The sequence below is a fragment of the Geospiza fortis genome, unplaced genomic scaffold, assembly GCF_000277835.1.
Source record: "Geospiza fortis unplaced genomic scaffold, GeoFor_1.0 scaffold254, whole genome shotgun sequence".
NCBI lineage: Eukaryota > Metazoa > Chordata > Aves > Passeriformes > Thraupidae > Geospiza > Geospiza fortis.
Genome location: NW_005054441.1, coordinates 1,668,997 through 1,689,747, shown reverse-complemented (window position 1 = coordinate 1,689,747; position 20,751 = coordinate 1,668,997). Strand labels below are relative to the sequence as shown.

At 40.1% G+C, this 20,751-nt stretch overlaps 1 protein-coding gene across 1 annotated transcript in view; it reads right to left on the bottom strand.

The window, feature by feature from the left end:
- The window catches only part of RANBP3 (RAN binding protein 3), a 67,681-nt gene that overhangs the window by 41,061 nt on the left and 5,869 nt on the right, over nt 1-20,751 (bottom strand). The window contains exons 4-7 of the mRNA XM_014309608.2: nt 15,013-15,068; nt 6,450-6,653; nt 1,005-1,041; nt 830-916 (exon numbers count right to left, since the gene is read on the bottom strand). Of these exons, the coding sequence (XP_014165083.1) occupies nt 830-916; nt 1,005-1,041; nt 6,450-6,653; nt 15,013-15,068 (384 nt within the window). The remainder of the gene's footprint in view (nt 1-829; nt 917-1,004; nt 1,042-6,449; nt 6,654-15,012; nt 15,069-20,751) is intronic.

Sequence of the window (20,751 nt, the reverse complement as noted above, 5' to 3'; positions counted from 1 at the left end):
GTATCAGCAACTACATCTTGGATGTCACAGTCATTTATTTCTTTCAAATTAAAATCAAAATGACTAGGCTTTCACCTTTTAGTCACATCTCCAGAATGTGCTGCATGGGAGAGGAACATTTTTTTAAGACAGTAGAAATAAAGTAGCAGTCTCAAAATCTGCCTCTAACACTGACATATCTTAACTAAAATAACTGTTTACCAAAGCTAAAACCTTCATATGATCTGTGAGGAGAGACAGCAGAAATCAAGACTGTTCCTGAGAGTGAACAAATATCAAACGTGACCATTCCCATGCAAGTGAACAGCATGAATTTACCCCAGTGAATTCACTGCCCTGACTGTGCACACACACAGGCTGTGGTCATTCTCTCTTGCATATGTCAGGTGTTTAAGAAGTGCACTGAATCCTCCCCATTTTAAAAGTAACGGGAGAAGAGAAAAGATGACTAAAACACGAGTTGAGACTTGAAAAACTTCCCTGGCAGCAGAGTAACTAAGAAAAAGGTAGCACTTATATAAATTTGGAAAGAAGCGACCTGATCACAACAAATCAAGAAGATTTCTGGTTAATTCTGCAATTTTGTGCAAAAACAGCACAATAGTGAAAGGTGAACCTACAAATACACATAAACTTACAGACAGAAAACATTTTTAAAAGCTATCAATAAGCTCCTTTGGGCTTCACCAAATTTGCTAACATGAGTACATGGCTGCTGTGGTCTTAACCCAAAGCACAACAGACAGTAATAAGACTGCTTACAGGACTGGAAAAAGAATTTCTAGGTAGGAAAACTATCCCTCATTTATAATAGTGTAGCAACATTTACCTGACTGAGAGGGAGGGAACTGATTCAAAGACGAAGTTCTCTCTCGTTTTACAGGTGGACAGTAGCTTCCATCCTCTCGATCAGATTCTGTAGAAAAAAATTTATTAGAGAAAATGCAAAACATCCCAGCAAGACACACACTCACGGCTTTTAATTTTACAATAAAATCTCTTACCATCTCCATCTTCTGGACTTGATCCATCTGCAGATCTCTGAAATCAGATTACACTGATCAAAGAAAGATCACATACTGAACATTTCAGTCTCTTCTGTTTGATCCAAATGTTTTAAACATCAGTTAGGAGAACTTTTCCTTAATGTCAATGAAACACACTCAATGCAATAACCTTCTGTGACTTATATGTGAGCATAGAGTTTCACACAGATACTATCAAATGCAATTAATTCAAAATATTTCATTTACAAGTAAGATTCCTGAAGATTACCAAGCACTAATATCTTTAGGGACTGTGTAACAATTACTACAGTTACATTTTCTATATACTGAAAATTTGAAAATGACAGTTTTCAAAATTGGTTTCATTTTTAAAATATGAAGTTTCAAGCTCAACATAAACATACCCATTATTTGTGAGTTCATTTCAAAGCACTTTACCTAATTACTAAGTGACATTAGTTCCTTCAACAAAATTGTAGCATTAGAGGAATGCCTTTCAAAGCATGCTCTATAAACTAGTACAACAGTATTTTTATTGTAATTAGCAATGGATAGTCCCCCTAACATGTTCCACAGCACCAGAACAAAATAAGAAGCACCACGGGCTACCAACTATCATAGATATTTTAAAAGTCTTTGAACAAAGGTTTTATGTATTTTCTGAGGATTTCTATGGCTCCTTCCTCCTATCTCTCTGCCAGTTCCTCAACTAATATAATCTCCTTTGCTCCTCCAAAAAATAACCCCATGACAGATTCCTTTCACTATGGAAGGTGATCACGGCTGCATCAGCATCTTCATCTCACTACAAAACATCTTAGAATAATCAAATTGATTAGGTAAGCAAGAACCTTTAAGATCATCAAGTCTAAGTGATCCATCAGAACTGCCATGCCCAATGCTAAAACATGTCCACAAGTGCCACATCCACACATCTTACAAATCCCTGCAGGGAAGATGGCTCCACCACTGCCATGGGCAGCCTGTTCCGTGGCTGCACAAACCTTTTTTGGAACATGCTTTTCCTAATATCCAATCTAAATGTTCAGCTTGAGGTCATATCCTTTTGTCCTGTAAATTGTTACCTGGAGGAACAGACCAACCCCCCACCTTGGCTATACCATCCTTTCAGACAGCTCTGACATATTGGACCATCTGCCTAGTCCAACACTACCCTTTCATCCCACTCCTGCCCTAGGACATGCAGATGGACACCTCCCCTTCACTCAGTCTTACCTCAGAGATTGGCTGATAAATGGAAGAATGGCAGCTCATGGGCAGAGCCCACTGATGCCCCAAAACTCCTTCCCCACCATTATTTGGCCCACTTGGGCACTGAGAGCAGGCAGACACACAGAAAGACTGCACAAATCTGCACAGGACTTGTATCTGAGGCATACCTTGAGTGTTAGAATGTCAGAAAGTAAAAAACTTTCTATTTAGCATTGCATACATTTAGAACCCAGGTAATACTGTACTATCAGTATTCCACTAAACGCTAATTAAAAACACACTGCACTGTGTCTATTTAATTACCTTTCAGGGCTTTTCTGTTTTATGTTCATAGAAAAAAAATAGCTACCTCACTAGCACCCTAGTTGAGTACTTTTGAAACCTTTAGCATCGGGAATAAGAAGCTACTGACAGGTGTGTGTGAATGCAGGGAGTTGCATTCCAGAACTATCAGCCCAGCCATGTTAATACTGCACTTGATGATCCATGGTTCTTTCCACATAAGTAGTCAAGCAGTCCATGGTACTACCGGAAGGTGGTCGTATTAGTCCCTGACCTTGCCAATACACAATACTTTCCCAAAAGATGAGGTTAAAATGGAAAACCATGGTATCATGTATTTCAACGACCAGCATCTGAACTCAAAATTATTCCATTTTGCCCATAAAGTGTTGTCACATACAAAAGCAATTTGTTTCCACTTTTATCAAAAATCCTGAAAGCGAAAAGAAAACACTTGGTAAAATATTTGCATGAGTGGAACTGCAGATCTCTATATGCAAAAAATCCTTAAAAATAAACAAATTATTTCCACCTGAATGTCAAAAACTTAACATATGCTTCATTCTCAATGCTCAAGTAACACATCCAAAAGTCAAACCTATATGATTTGAGGCTTGTGCCTCAAATCATCTTATCATTGTAATTTTGTAACTGACAAGCACAACTAATGTACCATCACCGTGCCTGTTTAGTGGGTAACAGGCATCAATATCCAAAACCAACTCTGTACTCTACCGAGGGCAAAGCAGAACAGAGAATCTGCTCCAAGTTATTTCCATGCTTCCTAGCCCAAGAGTTTTGGGAGATTAAAGCTGTGTACCTGTGGACAAATTCATGCCAGGCAGATTCCACGGGGGTACACAGATCTACTGTTATTAGCATAAGCTTCACTTTTCTATGAAACCACAGACAAAGTAAGTCACCACTGCAGCCAGAATTGTATACCAGTGCTGCTTCAGAGGAAGCTGGGTACAGTAGACATATATATATGCATGACAAACCTGACAGACTGGAAAAGCAGCAAATTACATTTAGTGACAATGAACAGCAGTCCAGCCTCTCCATTTTACACTTCTCAATCTACTCAGTCTGTACTTTACAGCAACAATATGCTTTAAAATAATGCTTTAAATAAGTACCCCACAAAATAGAAACAAAAGCAAGGACCAGCTCATCCTGTAAGAAACCACTAAGGTAATTAAATTTGTCTACATTCAGTTCTTTGGAATTAGATGCTGATGAGACACAAACTGGTAACAGCAAAATCCAACCTAGAATTTTCTCATTGAAGAGCAGAAGCCACTTTTCACTTATTCCCTCTGTCCCCAGCTTTCAGAAATCCAGCTAGAGAAAAGTTACATATATGCCTCTAATTATAGAGGCTCCCATAATTAAGACACGTTTCTAGTTAAAGAGATTAGCTTCATAAAGGCTACCAACTGCTTCTTAAAAGCATACTTCACAGTAGTTAACTAAATACAAACATTGATTCATCACACAATTGTTACATCAAGCTAAGAGAAGAACTTCAAAACTTTAAATTGTCAGTTTTTCCTTATTTACACTAGTGAGGAGAAACCGGGAGAGGAAGAGAGAATTTGGCTAAAGCAGAAAAGTTCAATGCAATTCAGGGAAAGCTCTAGGAGCTTCTAGTGTTTATCTTTGAAATACTTCTAGTGTTTATCTCTGAAAATGCATTTTAAGATGCAAAAATCATATAAAATGGACTTCAGAGCACAGTAATGCAAGTCTTCAGTCCAGACAGTCTGCACATACACAAGCATTACTGAACTGCCATGATTTGCTTAAAAGCTGTTCCAGAACCTCTTAATCAGCAGTCTTGCTGGGATGGTCATGTGCTGTGGGAGGTTGGTGTAGGACAGCAGAGTTAGGACATAACCATCAGCTCTGCAAGGGGCTGTACCTACAGCCACACTAAATTCATGCCATTCCGAAATATCTATGAGTGTGTATACAAACAAGTAAACAAGAAATACGCAGTGTCTCTTCTTCTGTCTTAACTCATCCATCTTCCCAGGCCCTGAGAAGACTGCACGAAAACTGACACTCCAATGAACCAGTACAAGCACTCTTAAGATGCATCAATCTCCTCCAGATTACAAGGTAAGGGATGATTTTGCTGTAAGACACTGGAATAATTTGAAGAGTACTTGCCAGTACATGCCAGTTACATGCCCATACTGAGCACCATACAATTCAATACATTTAACTGAACTGAATCAAGAAGAATGCTGAAACAGACGTTCTGTACAGCCACTAATTTCTGCATATGATCCCCAACAGCATTTGTGGGTTTTAAATTTCTTTCAGAACACAGTTAACTGGGGTAAGATTTTCTGCTCTCTAAGAACAAGACGAAGACAACAACTTCCTGCTGCATTCCTGAAAGTCTGGTTAACACCATTCTCTTGGATAGTTCTAGTAACACTGCAATTTCAAATGACAGAAAACTGAGATAAAAGTCTGTGATTATGTTTGATAGGAAAGATGTGTGATAACATCTTTACAAAGAATTCCACGGGTGAGGGCATGGGTGTTAACGTCTTTGAAACTGGTCTTAATGTCTCCCCTAACTTCAAGCAGCAGGTTTGTTATGGAGCCCAGACAGCCCAACTCCTGAAACACACAAGTGAGGGACTCAGCACAAGCCTGAAGTTAGGAACTTTGGGGTAAAATGACACTTTGAAGCGGGAATATGCAATAGGCAGTTCGGGAAGGCTCTACCTTCCTAGTACTTCAGACAATGGGGAAAGGAAGAGGGCAACATGCAGCCGGGAGTTTGGGATAAAAAGAGAAGGCTGCGCCCTCCAGAACCTCAAGAAAGAAAACCTGGTGGGAACGTGTGGCTAGTGGACTCTCTCCTTTTTTATTCAAATAAAGTTGCAGGACTCCTCTGTCTCCTTTATGGACATTGGCTTTTCAGAGTGTGATTTTCCGCACATGCTTACCAGCTATATTTTAAAATATTAAGCCTTGAAAACGTCAAGCTTCAGAAAAGAAAGAGTTCTGCGGTTAATTAAGCAACAGTCTGAACATTGAGAGGTGCTTAACCTACAGCTATTAGCACCTTATCACGACAATCCACTCAGTACTAGGTTTATTTGAAATGGCCAATTCTTGGACAAAAACCTCGAAACCAACCAGTGCAAGGAAAGGGTCCAGGTATTGGGTGAAGCAGCCTTAACAAAGCTTGAGCAAAAAGCACATGCCTAGGGTGTGATGCCAGAATGAACAGTGACACTCATCTGTACCAAGAAAACATGGTCCACCAAGCAGAGAGATTAGGAACACTTAAAGTTGCTCTGAAAGACTGTATGGTAGGAGTCATTTAGTCATCCAATCTTTCAGAAAAGATTTTGCCGCATCACCAGAAGAAAAATCAAATTATGTGCACTGACAGCTTTTCCACAAGACACTGATTTCGTCCCCACTCCAAACACCCTAATCCTAAACTCTGCTATGATGCTTGGTGCTTTTAGTCTGTTAAAATACGTTACGGGTTGGCATGACACATCCAGTGGAAGCTGTATTACCTGCTCACTTGCTGCAGTATATTATGGCCCATAGAAAGAACAAAGAGTCCTCCTCTAACTGCTTGAAGCAAACCCATCAAATATAGACCCGCTTTCTCATTTATTTAGAAGTGCTCTTGCCCTTAGCAAACACACAGTTTAAATTTTAAAATACTTTAGGTGTCTTCTACAGTTACGCTACTAGGGAGACTCACAAATTTCATTACTTCTAATTGGAACAAGGGTTTAGAGAAGACTAACACTTGAGATCAAAGAACCAGACAGACTGTGATTTGCACTACCTACAGTGAACAGTAATGGATTCCACCTAACGGAAGGGACTGTTTCCTCTAATCCCCTCAGCAGCAGAAGTACTTGGTAGATTGACACTTACCCCTGCCAGTTCTTGTTGAATAGGAGCAAGCTGGGCTTCAGAAGCAGGACTCAGGGTAGCACTGACTGAGGCCACAGCAGGAGCAGGGTGCTCAGAGTCGCACTCACCAGCTGGTTCTGTGTGACCCAGACCATGGTAGGGGGGCTCAACCTCTCCCTGGGGGTCCTCGCCTGAATCCGACAAAGCTTTTTGCTCTGCAGGGGACTGTGAGCAGAAAAGACAACGTCCCTTCAATGCAAGGCTGCAACATGAGATTGGTCGTCCTAGCCAGAGGATCCATTTGTTTAATTTTCACTGTTTTCACAGTAGGGCAGAAGGAGCTGCTTGTTCCTGAGACTCCAATTAAAATACATAGAAACTCTGTGACAGACGTGCTGAAAGAATTAGTTCCCATCCCTGAGAAAAGCCTTAGTTGGAGCAAATGCACTCTTTTGAAAGTTACCAAAATCATCTGTGTCCCCAGCAAAGAGGATTTTGCCAGCTACAGGCTTGTTGGGGTTTAACTCCTCCCCTTTCTCAAGGACTAAAGGACAGTTGATAGCTTTCACCTTCAGATTCAGATATAAAAATTAGACAAGTACTCTAAATAAGTGTCCTCCACTGCCTCTTCAGCCAACTTTTGAGGGAGGTGAGGTTGGTTATAAAATTCTCACAGAAATTTATTATTTTAACATTCACACAAGACACAGGATCCCTTCATATATACATGACGGTGAATTATCTGAAAAGCAACACCAACTTTTTTTCATAAATTAGCAAGTTTCAATCTATTTCAAGGAGGGAGGTGACTGGATAACTAGTGCAACTTAATGGGATTTGGTATTTGCTGAACCTCTGCCACAGACTTTTCATTCCTTCACATCATTTAATGTTGCACATCCCTGCCTGTACAACAAAAGTTAGCATTATCATATTCTGTACACATTTGAAGAACAAACAAGTTATAAAAAGGCTTTGAGCACAAACAACTGTATTGTGATTAAGGACTGAATTATAGTCCATGGATAACATGCAGGCCAAGGATGTGCACTTGCAATCTGTGGCCTGTGCTTCCCGGCATCTTATGGTGAAGTATCTGAAGAATTATGCAGTAAGGAAAAGATGGCACTCAAACGGACACAACCTCGGTTTGCTCCCAGAAAACACTTGGTAGAATGAAGAAACTAAAAATGCTCATCATTGCCCAGGTCTGTGCAAGAAAGTAAGCAAAAGCCTGAAAACTAAACAGCACCACTTAAGAGCCAAGTTCTTCAATTAACACTTGCCCTGTCATGGTAACAAAAGCCAGCGAAATTTTATACATGAAATTTTATTATGCAAGAAATTACTATGATTAAGGCTCAAAATAGTAAAAATATATTTATGGGGATATTACTATGGAGATCAGGTAAAAGTTCAGGGTGCTGGGTTTTTGTACTGTCAAAAGTTATCTAACATTTTAATTTTTAGTTTTTAATTACAGACCCAAACACTAACTTAAAACCCCACAGAATGAGAATAGTTAAGGAAACATTTTTTCACCAAACATTTAATAAAATCTAGCAGTCTAGCCACCTATCCTTATCTTTTTGTCTGGGGAGAACAGAAGGAAAGGCTACCTGGAACTGGGCATAGCACTTAAAATATATGTAAAAAAAAGAGCCTTACCAGAAATTTATACTGGCTTCTAGGTAGAGTTTAGAAAATTGCTCGTAATGAAGAAGAGGTACAAACATGCAATGCACACTTGTGCTAAGCACTTAAAAATGGAAATGACAAAATATTTTGCAAGTAATTGATATTGCCACAGTTTAGAATATCCTAAAGTAGACTAAGTAAACATTCAACAGATTTTAATAACTCCTGTAATACTTGAAATACTTGCTGTCAAGCATCTTTAAAAGTGGAAATAAGTATAAATCTGACTTCTATCCTAAGCAAGACTGGAGTATCTGCTTCAAGACCCACAAAACAAACAAAGAAAAATAACTATTGCAAATCACCACTTCTATGAAGAAAAATCTGAATCCAATATAAGAATTTAATGGCCAATATATAAATATATTTTAAAAAATTATATTAGAAAAAGTATATTAATCAAAAACTACTGTAAGTTTCAGAATTCTGTGAATAGTACATGGTTTAAGTCATGGAAGACAAGACCAACAAAGGACTCAAGGATTTATCTATCAAACCAGAACTGCTCCAGGCAGATGTTTGTACAGCCTGTTTTTTGCTCTCAAAAAAGCATATCCAAAGGAAACTGTGAACTCTTAAAATTAATTTTAATCCTTGGTCATGCATACTATTGAAAGTGTTTCCTAGTCTCTTAGCTTCATGAATTCTGATCTAAGCTCCTTCTGGAAGTTCTTTGGAGCTGGTGAACAGCTCTCTTCATTTTTGCTGGAATATTTTGCCTGAGAAATGTGTCACTCCTTGAGCCTCCTCTCTCTAGAGAAAGCATTCCTTATAAAATACAGTTCTCGGGAGAACTTGACAGAAACCTGTTCCTGCCTCTTAAATACTATGGCAAAGATCAAGGGAGAGTTGAATAATATTAAGAAGCCACCTACACAAATTCGCCTAGCTAAACCAGATCAAACAACTTCTATTTTTTTTTAAACTAAAAATAACACACCCAGACTAAATACATCTATTTGGAGATTTGGCTTCCTCTGTATTGCAGAAAATAAGGAGAGACATGAAGGAATAATTAAAAGCTAAGACTCATATGATACCACAGTCACCAAATATAGGCAAGGAAATCATATTATTTTTCAATAAAGACTGGAACAAGCACTCTTGGACCAGCTTTTCCTCACAGTTCTGAGTTATTTGCAACCCCTTTCCTCATTTTCCTCACTCTAGCACCTCTATCCAATGGCCTAAAAAGACTACTCTCAGTATATCTTTTCACATTTTTACCTGCTTAGAGCCAAGGACAACTCTTGCCTATATGCCTAAGAGCCTTTATCAGCCTCTCTATATTCCTCCAAGCTTTTTCTACACAACTGTCTCTCCAAATACCTTCTCATGACTGTTCTTTTAAGTACAGCAACATATTCAAAATTATGACCTCTTAAGCACAAATTTTAACTCCTTAAGTATACTATGGACTTTATCAGTTCCACTGGGTATCCATGCTAACAATGCTGAAACAGACTGGGAAAGGGAATGCTCTGCCTCTCTGTACACAAATAACTTCACAGTTCTCTCTCTGTCACTATCCTAAACCTTTAAGTCATGGCCACAGCATGAAGAATCTTTTCTAGTCATTTGCCTCCCCAAACCACCAAAACCCAAGCATTTCCAAATAACACTGCATCAAAGCAGGACTTCAACTAACCCCTACTTTACATATCTTTAAAAAAAAAAATTAACTCATTATTTTGCTCTCCAGGCTACCTGGGAATACCATCTTCCAATCACATCCATCACTTTTACAACTCTATACCTAGTTTTAAAACTCCATAGTTAAGACCATGATTACAGCTTGAACAATTGAACAACATAAACCCTTATTCACTCCAGAAGCTTTGCATTTAGGACCACCAGTTACCTGTTGAAATCTTTGTACCACTTTGGTATGGAACATGACCCAAGTATCACCTAACTTACCTTCTTTCACAGTCAATCTTAAAAGGCCACCATTATCAACTCACATAGGGAAAGCAGTACACTGATCAAAACTGGTTACACAACAAACTAAAGTGCTCTTTTCTATATTCTACCAATACCCCAACACAGGCTGGTGGAGGGAGGAGGACAAGGTGCAAGCCACATCATAAACAATGGTGTTTTCAAGTGCAAAAATTTTTTAAATCTGAGTGGAGAATCTACCTTTTCTTGTACTTGTGACTAGGGATGTCATAATGATCCTATGTGATGACAATCAGTAACGACCAGTTTACCAACAGTTCATACTAGAAGAAAAAATGACACTACTTTAAAAACATTTTTGGACAAAGTGTTTCTTTACAGTACTACTGATTAAATTTGTTTGAGCTAATATACTTGCTTAAAAATGTGTCAATCCAAAAATGACAGAATACTTTCACCTCAGAAATGCATGTTAAAACCTAACTTCAGAAAATCACTTAAAGTAATCTATTGCCAGAAAAACCATTGTCATGAAATGGTTTTATGGCAGAAGCTAAAATCAGTTTCAGATCAGAAACACCAAAGTGTCTAATATTAAACACAGATATAAGTTGTATCCATGAATTTAAATATTTAATTCAAAAAGTGCTATGAAAAACACAGCTTAGCTCATAAAGAAGTTATTTGGAGTAACAGAAATAGTCCATGCCTAACATAGTGAGGTTCAGACTTCATACTGCTTTCAGACCTCAGTAGTTTGAGCCTTAAGCTGATGCAATTTTCCAACTTGTGTCAGCCCTAGGAACTCTGCTTGTCAGCAACACGAATAGCAGTGCTACTATTCAGATATTTGCAAGATTATATTTCACACTTTGTAAAAATAGTTCTCAAATAGTTAAGGAGATATAAAAATCATGAAAATGCAGACTCACTCATATTTAGTAACTACAAACTTGACATCCACCATTAATTGACATCTAAATTGAAAACCAGGACAGACTAATCCTATCTTTTCACATAATTCACAGAATTATGAGGTTGGAAGAGACCCTTCAAGATCATCAAGTCCAACCCATGCCCTAACACCTCAACTAAACCATGGCATCAAGTGCCACATCTAGCCTTTTTTTAAACACATACAGGGATGGCCACTCCACCACCTCCCTGGGCAGGCCATTCCAGAACTTTATCACCCTTTCTGTAAAAAGCTTTTTCCTAATATCCAACCTAAATTTCCCTTGGCACAGCTTGAGACTGTGTCCTCTGGTTCAATCAGTTGCTGCCTGGTGAAAGAGACCAACTCCCACCTGACTATAACCACCTTTCAGGAAGTTGTAGGGAGTGATAAGGTCACCTCTGAGTCTCCTTTTCTGCAGGCTAAACACCCCCAGCTCCCTCAGTAGTTCCTCATAGGGCATGTGTTCCAAGCCCCTCACCAGCCTTGTTGCCCTTCTCTGGATGTGCTCAAGTGTCTTTAACTGCAAAAGAAAATTCAAACCTCCTTATGTAAAGTAACATTAAGGGGCAGCATTATGAACACTATGCATTCTTTGTCCCCTCTAAATAAACATGTCAAATTGCAAGGTCTGATGTTTTATTCAAGTGTATACATCCCTAGCTGGAAGATGCAGTTAAAAAAATTAGTTTCCAGACTGGTATGAATTTTGTCCTAGAACATCCTGAATATTTTCCAATTTCTAGTGGAGAAAAAGATCATAAAACCATAGAATTGTTCAGGTTGGAAAACTTCTCCAAGATCAGAGTCGAGCCATTCCCTCATCACTAACCAAGTCTACCAGTAGCCCACATCCCCAAGTGCCACATCCGCACAGCTTTTAATTCCCTGTAGGGATGGGGACTCCACCACTGTCCTGGGCAGCTGTGACAGGGCTGGACAGCCCTTTCAGTGAAGAAATTCCCAATATCCAAACTAAAACACCCCAGCGCAACTTGAGGACATTTCCTCTCATCCTGTCCCTTGTTCCCTGCTAGCAGAGCCTGACCCCCACCTGGCTCCACCCTCCTGTCAAGGAGTTGCAGAGAGTGAGGTGTCCTCTGAGCCTCCCTTTCGGACTGGAGGTGGGGCTTCACCAGTGCCTAACACAGAGGGACAGTCACTGCCCTGGTCCTGCTGGCCACACTGGGGCTGGTACAGGCCAGGTGCCATTGGCCTTCTTGGCCACCTGGGCACACCTGGGCTCATGTTCAGCCACTGTTGACCAGCACCCCCAGGTCCTTCTCCACCAGGCAGCTTTCCAGCCACTCTGCTCCAAGCCTCAAATGTTCCATGGTGTTGGTATGACCCAAATGTCAGACACCTACCAAGCACAAACTTAAGTCAGGATTTCTAGAAAAAGAACATTCTTTAACTTAATAGTAGACACTACTGTTAGTTCCAGAAAAATCAGTAAGACCACTGAATTATATCAACCCAGCTGTAATAATGAGAGGATCTGTAGACGCTGCAATTAAATAATTCTGCTTAGGACATCCAGGTTCACGTGGAAAAATAGTAGACAAACATATATAACCATCACAGACAGTTAACCGAATACACAATGCAGTGCTTTTTCTTCCCCTCAGCTTATTGTCAGACTGCTGTGTCAGCACTAAAAAGCCTCCACTAACACTTTTGCTTACAGAAAAAAGTGACTTGACTAGACAGACATTTTGCTAAATTAAAATTATAATTTACATTGAGAAATTACATATTCAAGTAGTGTGTTGTTTGACAACTATTTTGAAGTTACTTTTGCATTTTCTTCAAAACATTGCTCAAGGAAAAACTCCTCTGTTTACAGGATTTCCCTGATAACTTTAAGAAGGATAGTCTTTAGTGGTAGACAATGCACTTAACCAAGCACCTTTTACAGAAACAGTAATGGAGTTTACCCTTCTTGGGAACACCTAGCTATTAAGTCTTTCTGAAAATACAGTGATAGATCTCAACCAATATGTAACCTGATGCACTTTTCCTTAATTAAGTTGATTAAAACTGGCCTGAATACCGGTTCTGATATACGCAGCACAGTATATATGCTGTTACTTTGGGCTCACAGCATCATGTTCTAGCTATACTACTACTATATCTATACTACAAAAAACAACTACTGGCACAAGCAACAAGCTCTTAATCCAATCAAACTGCAAGAAGCACAGCATTGATACAAGTCCTTCTCTGCAGTGTCAACTACACCACAATAAAAGCTACTAAAATTATTAACCACTCCCCCTTCCTCTTTAAAAATCCTACATCTCCACACAACACACAGTTTAGCATAAGCATTTATGTCTGTTACTACTCTGAAAATTGGCAACTAACTGACAGACGCTGCCACTAGACTCTCTGATCTGTTTCAAGGAACAGGCCCTATTCCCCACCCAAGCCAGACTTACTCCATGCCCAAAGCAACAGTGGCTAGCCCCAATGACAGCACCACCACCACTTGGCATTTAAATAAATGTATAACTTATCTCTAACTCCCGTGCCTTCAAGATGCTGAGAAACCCACAGACTCTCTACCAAACAAAGCCAGACTTTCTGTCTGTGCCGAGGCAGAGGTGGTCCTGAATACAGCTATCTGTTCAGCATCACCTCAGCATCCTCAGAGGCAGCTGGGCAGATTAAAATCACAGATGTCTCTCCCTGGATCATCTCTGCTAGCCCCAAAACACATTATCCCTTTAATTAATATATTTTTACAAATATTTTACTGACACCTATCAGAACACAACAGAACTGTCTCACAGTCCAGTGCAGGAGTTTGCACAGCTTAATACTGAAGGCATGCAGTATGGAGGCCACTGAAGGGGTGCAGAAGCAAAGGTGCATCATGAAGGAACTTGAGAGTATAAGAACTGCTATCTTGGCATGTAAAGACAAGGCCAGGTAAAAAGGACACAGGACCATGTCACTCTGCCTGGATTGCACACTGCTATGACCACCACAATGGTAAAGGACACCTGCAGAGAACACTCACCATGATGCAACTCATAAGGGACTTCAGAAAAGTCCAAGCAACAGTGGGTGACTGGGAGCTGTTTCCTAAAAGGAAACATGATCAAAATTGGTAGTGCAAACACTACCACTCCTTCATTCCACAGTATATGTAAACAGTTATTGTAAAAAATGTAATTAAAAATATGTCTTGAAAGTACTTACTCTCTAGCAGATTTAATTTGATTAGCTAATATTAGGAGGACAGCAGACTTAAATCCTTTCCAAGCTGAGAAACTATTTGAAGCTCCTGCTGAGGAATATGCCTATTGAACCTGTGAGAAACCTTGAGTCTGGTACTTGTTCTAAACTAAAGAAAAGCTATCAACTGAAAAATGATTCAGTATTTCAATTCAAACATTTCTGACTCGACAAACAGCAAACCAATGCAGTGATCCGACAGAGAGTGTATCACATACTTCTCTTGGTTCCCACCATCTTCAACAGAAACATGAATAACCTTGATTTTTTTCCCACATAAATCTTACTAGCTTTTACTATTAACCAGACAGAATTAAATACCATATTGAGATGCAGGAACAGAATTACCATTTCCCAAGGTAACTAGACACTTCACAGCACACAAACCAAAGATATGAGAGACATTTAAGTATCCTGAGGTGAAAAGCAATAATCTGGACCAGTTTTCTTTCCTTTATCTTAACCCCATTATCAGAAAAACAAATTTTGTAGCTTTGTCATGCTGAGTGCATCAGCACTCCTCTGACTCATGTTCAAGATACACCTTCACCATACTTTTTCTTTCACATTGGTCCATCTTCTGTCTGAAGAGCTACCCATAATTGTGAAACCACCATACATCTTCCCACTTTTAGCCCTTCAGTACCTGCTTGCCCTATGCCCATTAATGATGTTAATGCTCTATTATCCACCTTCAGCTTCACAACAACACAAAAGCTGATCACCATGGAAGAAAGGAGTCAGGGCTAAGAACAAAACCAAAAAAAGGTATCAATATCTCCTTACCTTCTGTGCTTTATCCTTTTGAAATACAAAGACAGGTGGGGCAATGGCAGGTTTTTCTGTAAAAAAAGAAATCATTGGAGTTTTTTCCAAGCACATTCATATTGACTATTATGAAAATGTTATGTTCTATGATGCTTTTAGCAACAATGAATCCCTAAGCTGTAACACATATTGTTTCTACCAGTTCCTGGTAACAGGTGTTTATAAGGACTTGATCTTCAAAAGTAAAAAGGGGGAGTGTGTGTGATAAAGCAGAGGTGAGAATTCCTGAGCATTCAACAAACTGATGCATCTTATCTGTGAGTTATATTTTAAGAGAAGCTGCACACACACCAGGCAGTCAGCAGCTCTCCTGTATGTTTGTATATAAAGATGAGTACAGTATTTCAGCCTGTCTTTCAGTCTGGAAATGGGATTTACGGAGAGCTAGATTTGCAAAGAAATTAAATAAATAAGTTCCACCTTTGCAATTATGCAGTCCTATAAACAAGTCTAGACACCTAAGAAAACTAAAAATTTTAAAACTTTCAGAGCTTGAAAGGCTAGCATAAAAGCAAAAGGAAATATAAAGCTATCAAGAGCTACCTTGCACCAAAAAAAAGAACAGTATCACAAAATCTTGCAGGCTCAGTAAAGTACTTGGATCACCATATAAGGAAAAAGGGATGAAACTGTCAATTTGGGAACTACTATATTAAATGAGTTTGGCTGAAAAAGTGAAACTTTAGTTGACATTCACAAAATTATGAAAATTATTACCAGAACTGTGCATTTAATTGAGAGGGTAGAAGAGCCTCTATTTTTTAGATGGATCTTTCTATATTTTAGATGGATCACTGCAAGACTGATCTAGCAAGACTGGCATAATTTGTTCAACAAAAGGTAAAATGAATCAAGAAACTAAGCTACTTATGACATCATTTTGCCTGATATCTTTTTCCCTTTATTTTTTAAGTTCATCTATCCAGTAAATACTGCTGAATCTTAAAAATGCTTATTAATAAGAGCAATGTGCAGACAATCCATTTCAGAAGTGAAAACAATATAGACCCTTATATGTAATACCTGTCCCAAAACCCAGAGTCTGTTGAAACAAGACAGGGATCCATTTTCATTTCCTGCACCTCGGTATAACTGCCTGTGGGGGGCTTCACTGAGACAATAGCCAAGCTTTTAAATCCTGACTTCAAAGTGACAGTTATTTCTTAATACCATGTGGTATACTTGTCTTAGGTTGGAAATGTGGGTGTGTATTCTATTCCTATCTGTTAGAAGTGGTGCAGTTGTCTTTTGTTAATTGGGTAGTTTTCTTTATCTTTTCCGCAACTAATCCTCCCTCGGGGAGATATCTTCTGTTAATGGGCCATTGAGTCTCACTTGCATGACTGATAAAAATTACATCATCCCACTGTGAGGTGTGCCACCCAGAGGGAGGAGCCAAGCATTCATATCTGGATATAATCAGAAATTTGGAAGACCATAGTCAGCCTTTTCCACCGGATTCCCAGAGGAAGACCAGGCCCATCTACACCACCACTGGATCTTCAGAAAAAAACACAGGATCACAGCTCCAACAGAACCACACCTATCACTGCAGGACGACTGCAGCCACCATTTAATGGGACTGCTACCAACACCCTGACCCACCGGGTTTCAGGTCATATCCTGACTCTGTCAGTGTTGTTTTGTATTACTGCATTGTTCCTTTTCTTTTATTTTTTAAAATTTTCTTTCCTAATAATGAACTGTTATTCCTGCTCCCATATCTTTGCCTGAGAGCTCCTTAATTTCAAAATTATAACAATGTGCAGGGAGAGGGTTTACAGTTTCCATTTCAGGGGAGGCTCCTGCCTTCCTTAGCAGACACCTGTCTTTTCAGACCAAGACAATACTTCAGTGCTCATTAGTGCTACTGCTACAGCAGCATGCCCTCTGCCAAACCAGTCAGTAGGGACAGCTACCAGAATGTGGGACTTGATTGTCATGCACACCTTACAAGAGACTCCTACACCAAATTCCACAAATACCAAGGAGAACTGAACAAAATCTACTTGTCTCTCTAGTGCATAACAAAGGACTGAAGTAATGAAAGAGACAAAAGCAAAGATAAACAGATTCAACAACAATGCAGAGTGCAAAGAAAAGCACTCTGGGACAGCTGGCAAAAGATGGAATGAGTAGCCAGAGAAATTGATGCAAAGTAACACAAATTACAAAATGGAGTCCAATGATTGAAAACTAAGCACTCAGGAAAAAAGAAGACAGATGTCAGAAACAGCAGAAAGCTCACAGGAAAAAAATAACTTGATGAAAGAACAAAAGCGAGTGAAAAACCTCCAACTATTTGAGATTGTGTCCAGCTATGACAAATGAGAATGGCAAAAGGATCTAATAAAGCAAACTATGGCCAGGCCTGTCAGTCAACCTGAAAAAGGGAGCACTGGTGCAACATCTGATAGTCTTTGTCCATTGAAGGAACACAGTCACCCAGTATTCAAAGTCCAAGAATCTCACTACTGCTCTTGCTGACTGCGAGACCAACTGACAGGGTCAGGAGCGACATGAGACAACAGGCACTCACAGCTAACAACTGTACCAGTGCTTACTCAGGAACAGACATAAGGAACACTTGTTCATTTGTGTCCTTTCTGAAGTCTGCAACAATACCACAGCGCTGAAAACATCTCCCTAATTCTAGCCCAAGGCAAGAAGGGACCACTAGATCGCCTCATTTGACCACCTTCATTAAATACAGCCTATTTTGTTAAGCCTTATTTAAATTTTGGGTAAACCTTTTCATTGAAGGCATCAAAAGCAAAGTAATACTGCCCTCAATCATCCATTTCTGCATCAATTTTTTTCTGTAAAAAAATTCTAGTATCAAATTTTCCATTTAAATGCCCAGCTCCAGATTTTGGTTCCTGTTTCTAGTTATCTTTTCAAATGCATTTACATAGAGCTCTCTAGCATTTAATGTTTTTCATACGAAAGCACTTACACATACCATGTTTCCTTCAACTGAAGAACCCCCATACCAGATTTTATTTTTGCAGATCAGAAATGCAGATGTTAGTCTGCAGTTAGTCCAGTCAAGTGCTGATTCAAAACAAGAATTCCACTGTTATTTGTACTAGCCAACATCTGGGCCAGATGGTCACGTTCTCAAGATTTTGTTATACCAGGGTGTCTGAAGGATGACCTATGATAAAATAGATCTGCCAGGTCCACTAAACTCAGCAACTTAAAAAGAAAATAAAGGAAAGGAAGGAAATATATATGAAGGAAAAACCCTCTACCTTCAAACTTCAGGTAGAATTCATGTAAGAGAACATTAGATCTCCTTCACCAAGAGATGAGCAGTCAGAACACACAGTTCTTAAAAACTGAGGATTAGACTTGTTGGTTTTGTTTTTTTTTCTTCAGAGAAGCAGACAGAAACATGGCAAAACAAAGATCTGGAGAAATGTCAATTTTCTAACCAAGCCAGTCTTGATAAAGGTATTCAGATGAAGTCCAAGCATGTAAGAAGGAAAGCAAAACTTCAGTAATTAGCATCAGAGATAGTACCTCTCCAATCTCAAGATCTGGAACCATACAAACCTGAATGGTTTTAGGCTGTCAAATCAAATTGAATCCACAACTGAAAACCAACTGAATCCACAGAACTTCTTCCTGCAGTTTATTCACTCTGCAGATATTTCAACCTGCATGAACAACTACAAAACCTCAAGAGCTGGACTTCACAGGCTAAATTTCTTTAACATATTTTACCATCAAGTCATTAACTATTGATAAATGCCCTATGTGCTGTGAGAAAAACATGTACTATTAAATCTGCTGAGCTTCCTTCACAAGCTGTGGAAATCAAAATGCAGAAACAGAAAATACTCCATAGTTCATGCAGAGATATCATCTTCAAGCCATATATACTATTCACTATGAGATTTTTAACCTAGATACGTGACCACTAGCAGCTGCAGCAAACTCTCCCTTGTCAACCATATTTCCCACAGCTAAACAAAACATTCACTCACATGATGCACCTCTAGCAGCCACAAAGTGTCAGACTTTTATTGCAGCATGAAATGACTCATTGAAAAAAAATCCAAGGGGTCAAGGGCAACAAGAAAAGCTTCTGTAGGTGCACTGGTGATAAGAGAAAGCCTGGGGAAAACGTGGGCCCTCTCCAGCAGGAAACAGGAGACCTGGTTTCCATGGATGTGGAGAGCTCAGGTACTCAATGATGTTTCTGACTCCATCCTCATCAAGAAGCGCTCCAAACCAAGTTATAAAAGGGGAAAGCAGCAGGGACTGGCAGAATGAAGGACCACGTGCTATAGGAAAACAGGATTGAGACCATCTAAGGTGAAGGTGTACAAGTCCATGGGAACTGATGAAATGCATCCATGAGTCCTAAGGGAACTGTCAGAGGAAGTGGCTAAGCCACTTTCCATTCATTGAGAAGTTGTGGCCATCTGAGGAAGTTCCCAGTGACTGGAAAAGGGGAAACATAACCCCCATTTACAAAAAGGAAGAAAAGGCAGGCTTGGGGCACTACAGGCTGGCAAGCCTCACTTCTGCACCTGGCAAGATCATGGAGCAGACTCTCCATAACCCTCCACCTGGGAACTTTGCTAAGGCACATGGAAAATAAGGCAGTGAATGTAGAGAGTCAACATGGCTTCACGCAAAGCAAACCACACCAGACAAATTTGGTTCTATGATTGTCTTACAGTGTTGGTGGACAAGGGAAGAACAGTCTGCCCAGACTTGTGCAAAACGTTTGACACTGTCCTGAAGGAGATCCCTTGTCTCTAAATTGGACAGATGGACCTCTTCCTGGATAAGGAATTTGCTGGTGGCTGCACTCAGAGTTGCAGTCAACAGCTCAATGTCCAAGTGGAGACCAAGTCTGGGACCAGCACTGCTTAATATCTATTTTGGTGACATGAGCAGTAGGATTGAGGGCACCCAGGAAGTCTGCCAATGACATCAAGTTGTGTGGTGCAGCTGATATGCTGGAGGGAAGGAATACCATCTGGACAGGCTGGAGAGGTGGCACTATGCAAACCGTATGAACTTCTACAAGGCCAAGTGCAACTCCTGCATGTGTCAGGGCAATCCCAAGAACAAACGCAGGCTGAAGGGAGAAAGGATTGAGAAAAGGCCTGGGGAGAAGGACTTGTGGGTGCAGGTGGATAAGAAGCTCAACATGCCCCAGCCACAGGCATTGGCACACAGAAACCCACCCTGTGCTGGGCTCATTGCCCAGCATGGGCAGGAGGGCATTCTGCCCTCTACCCCACTCAGGTGACATCCCACCTGCAGAGCTGCTTCCGGCCCTGGGGAACAACAACAGGAGGATGTGGAGCTGCTGAAGCAAGTCCAGAGGAGGCCACAGAGATGCTCCAAGGGCTGGAGGCCCTCTGCTCTGGGGACAGGCTGGGAGAGCTGGGGGTGTTTAGCCTACTCTGGAGAGACCTTAGAGCCTGGTCCAGTACCTAAAAGGGCTCCACAGTAGAGGGACTTTGGATAAGGAGGAATGGCTTCAAACTGACAGAAGGTAAATTTAGATGAGATATAAGGAAAAAATTTTTCCCTGCAAGTGTGGTGAGGCCCTGGCACAGGTTGCTTTATGGACCTGTGGATGGCATCCCTGGCAACATTCAAGGCCAGACTGGATGAGGTCTGGAGCAATCTGGTGTAGTGGAAGGTGTTCCTGAACAATGGGGATGGGGG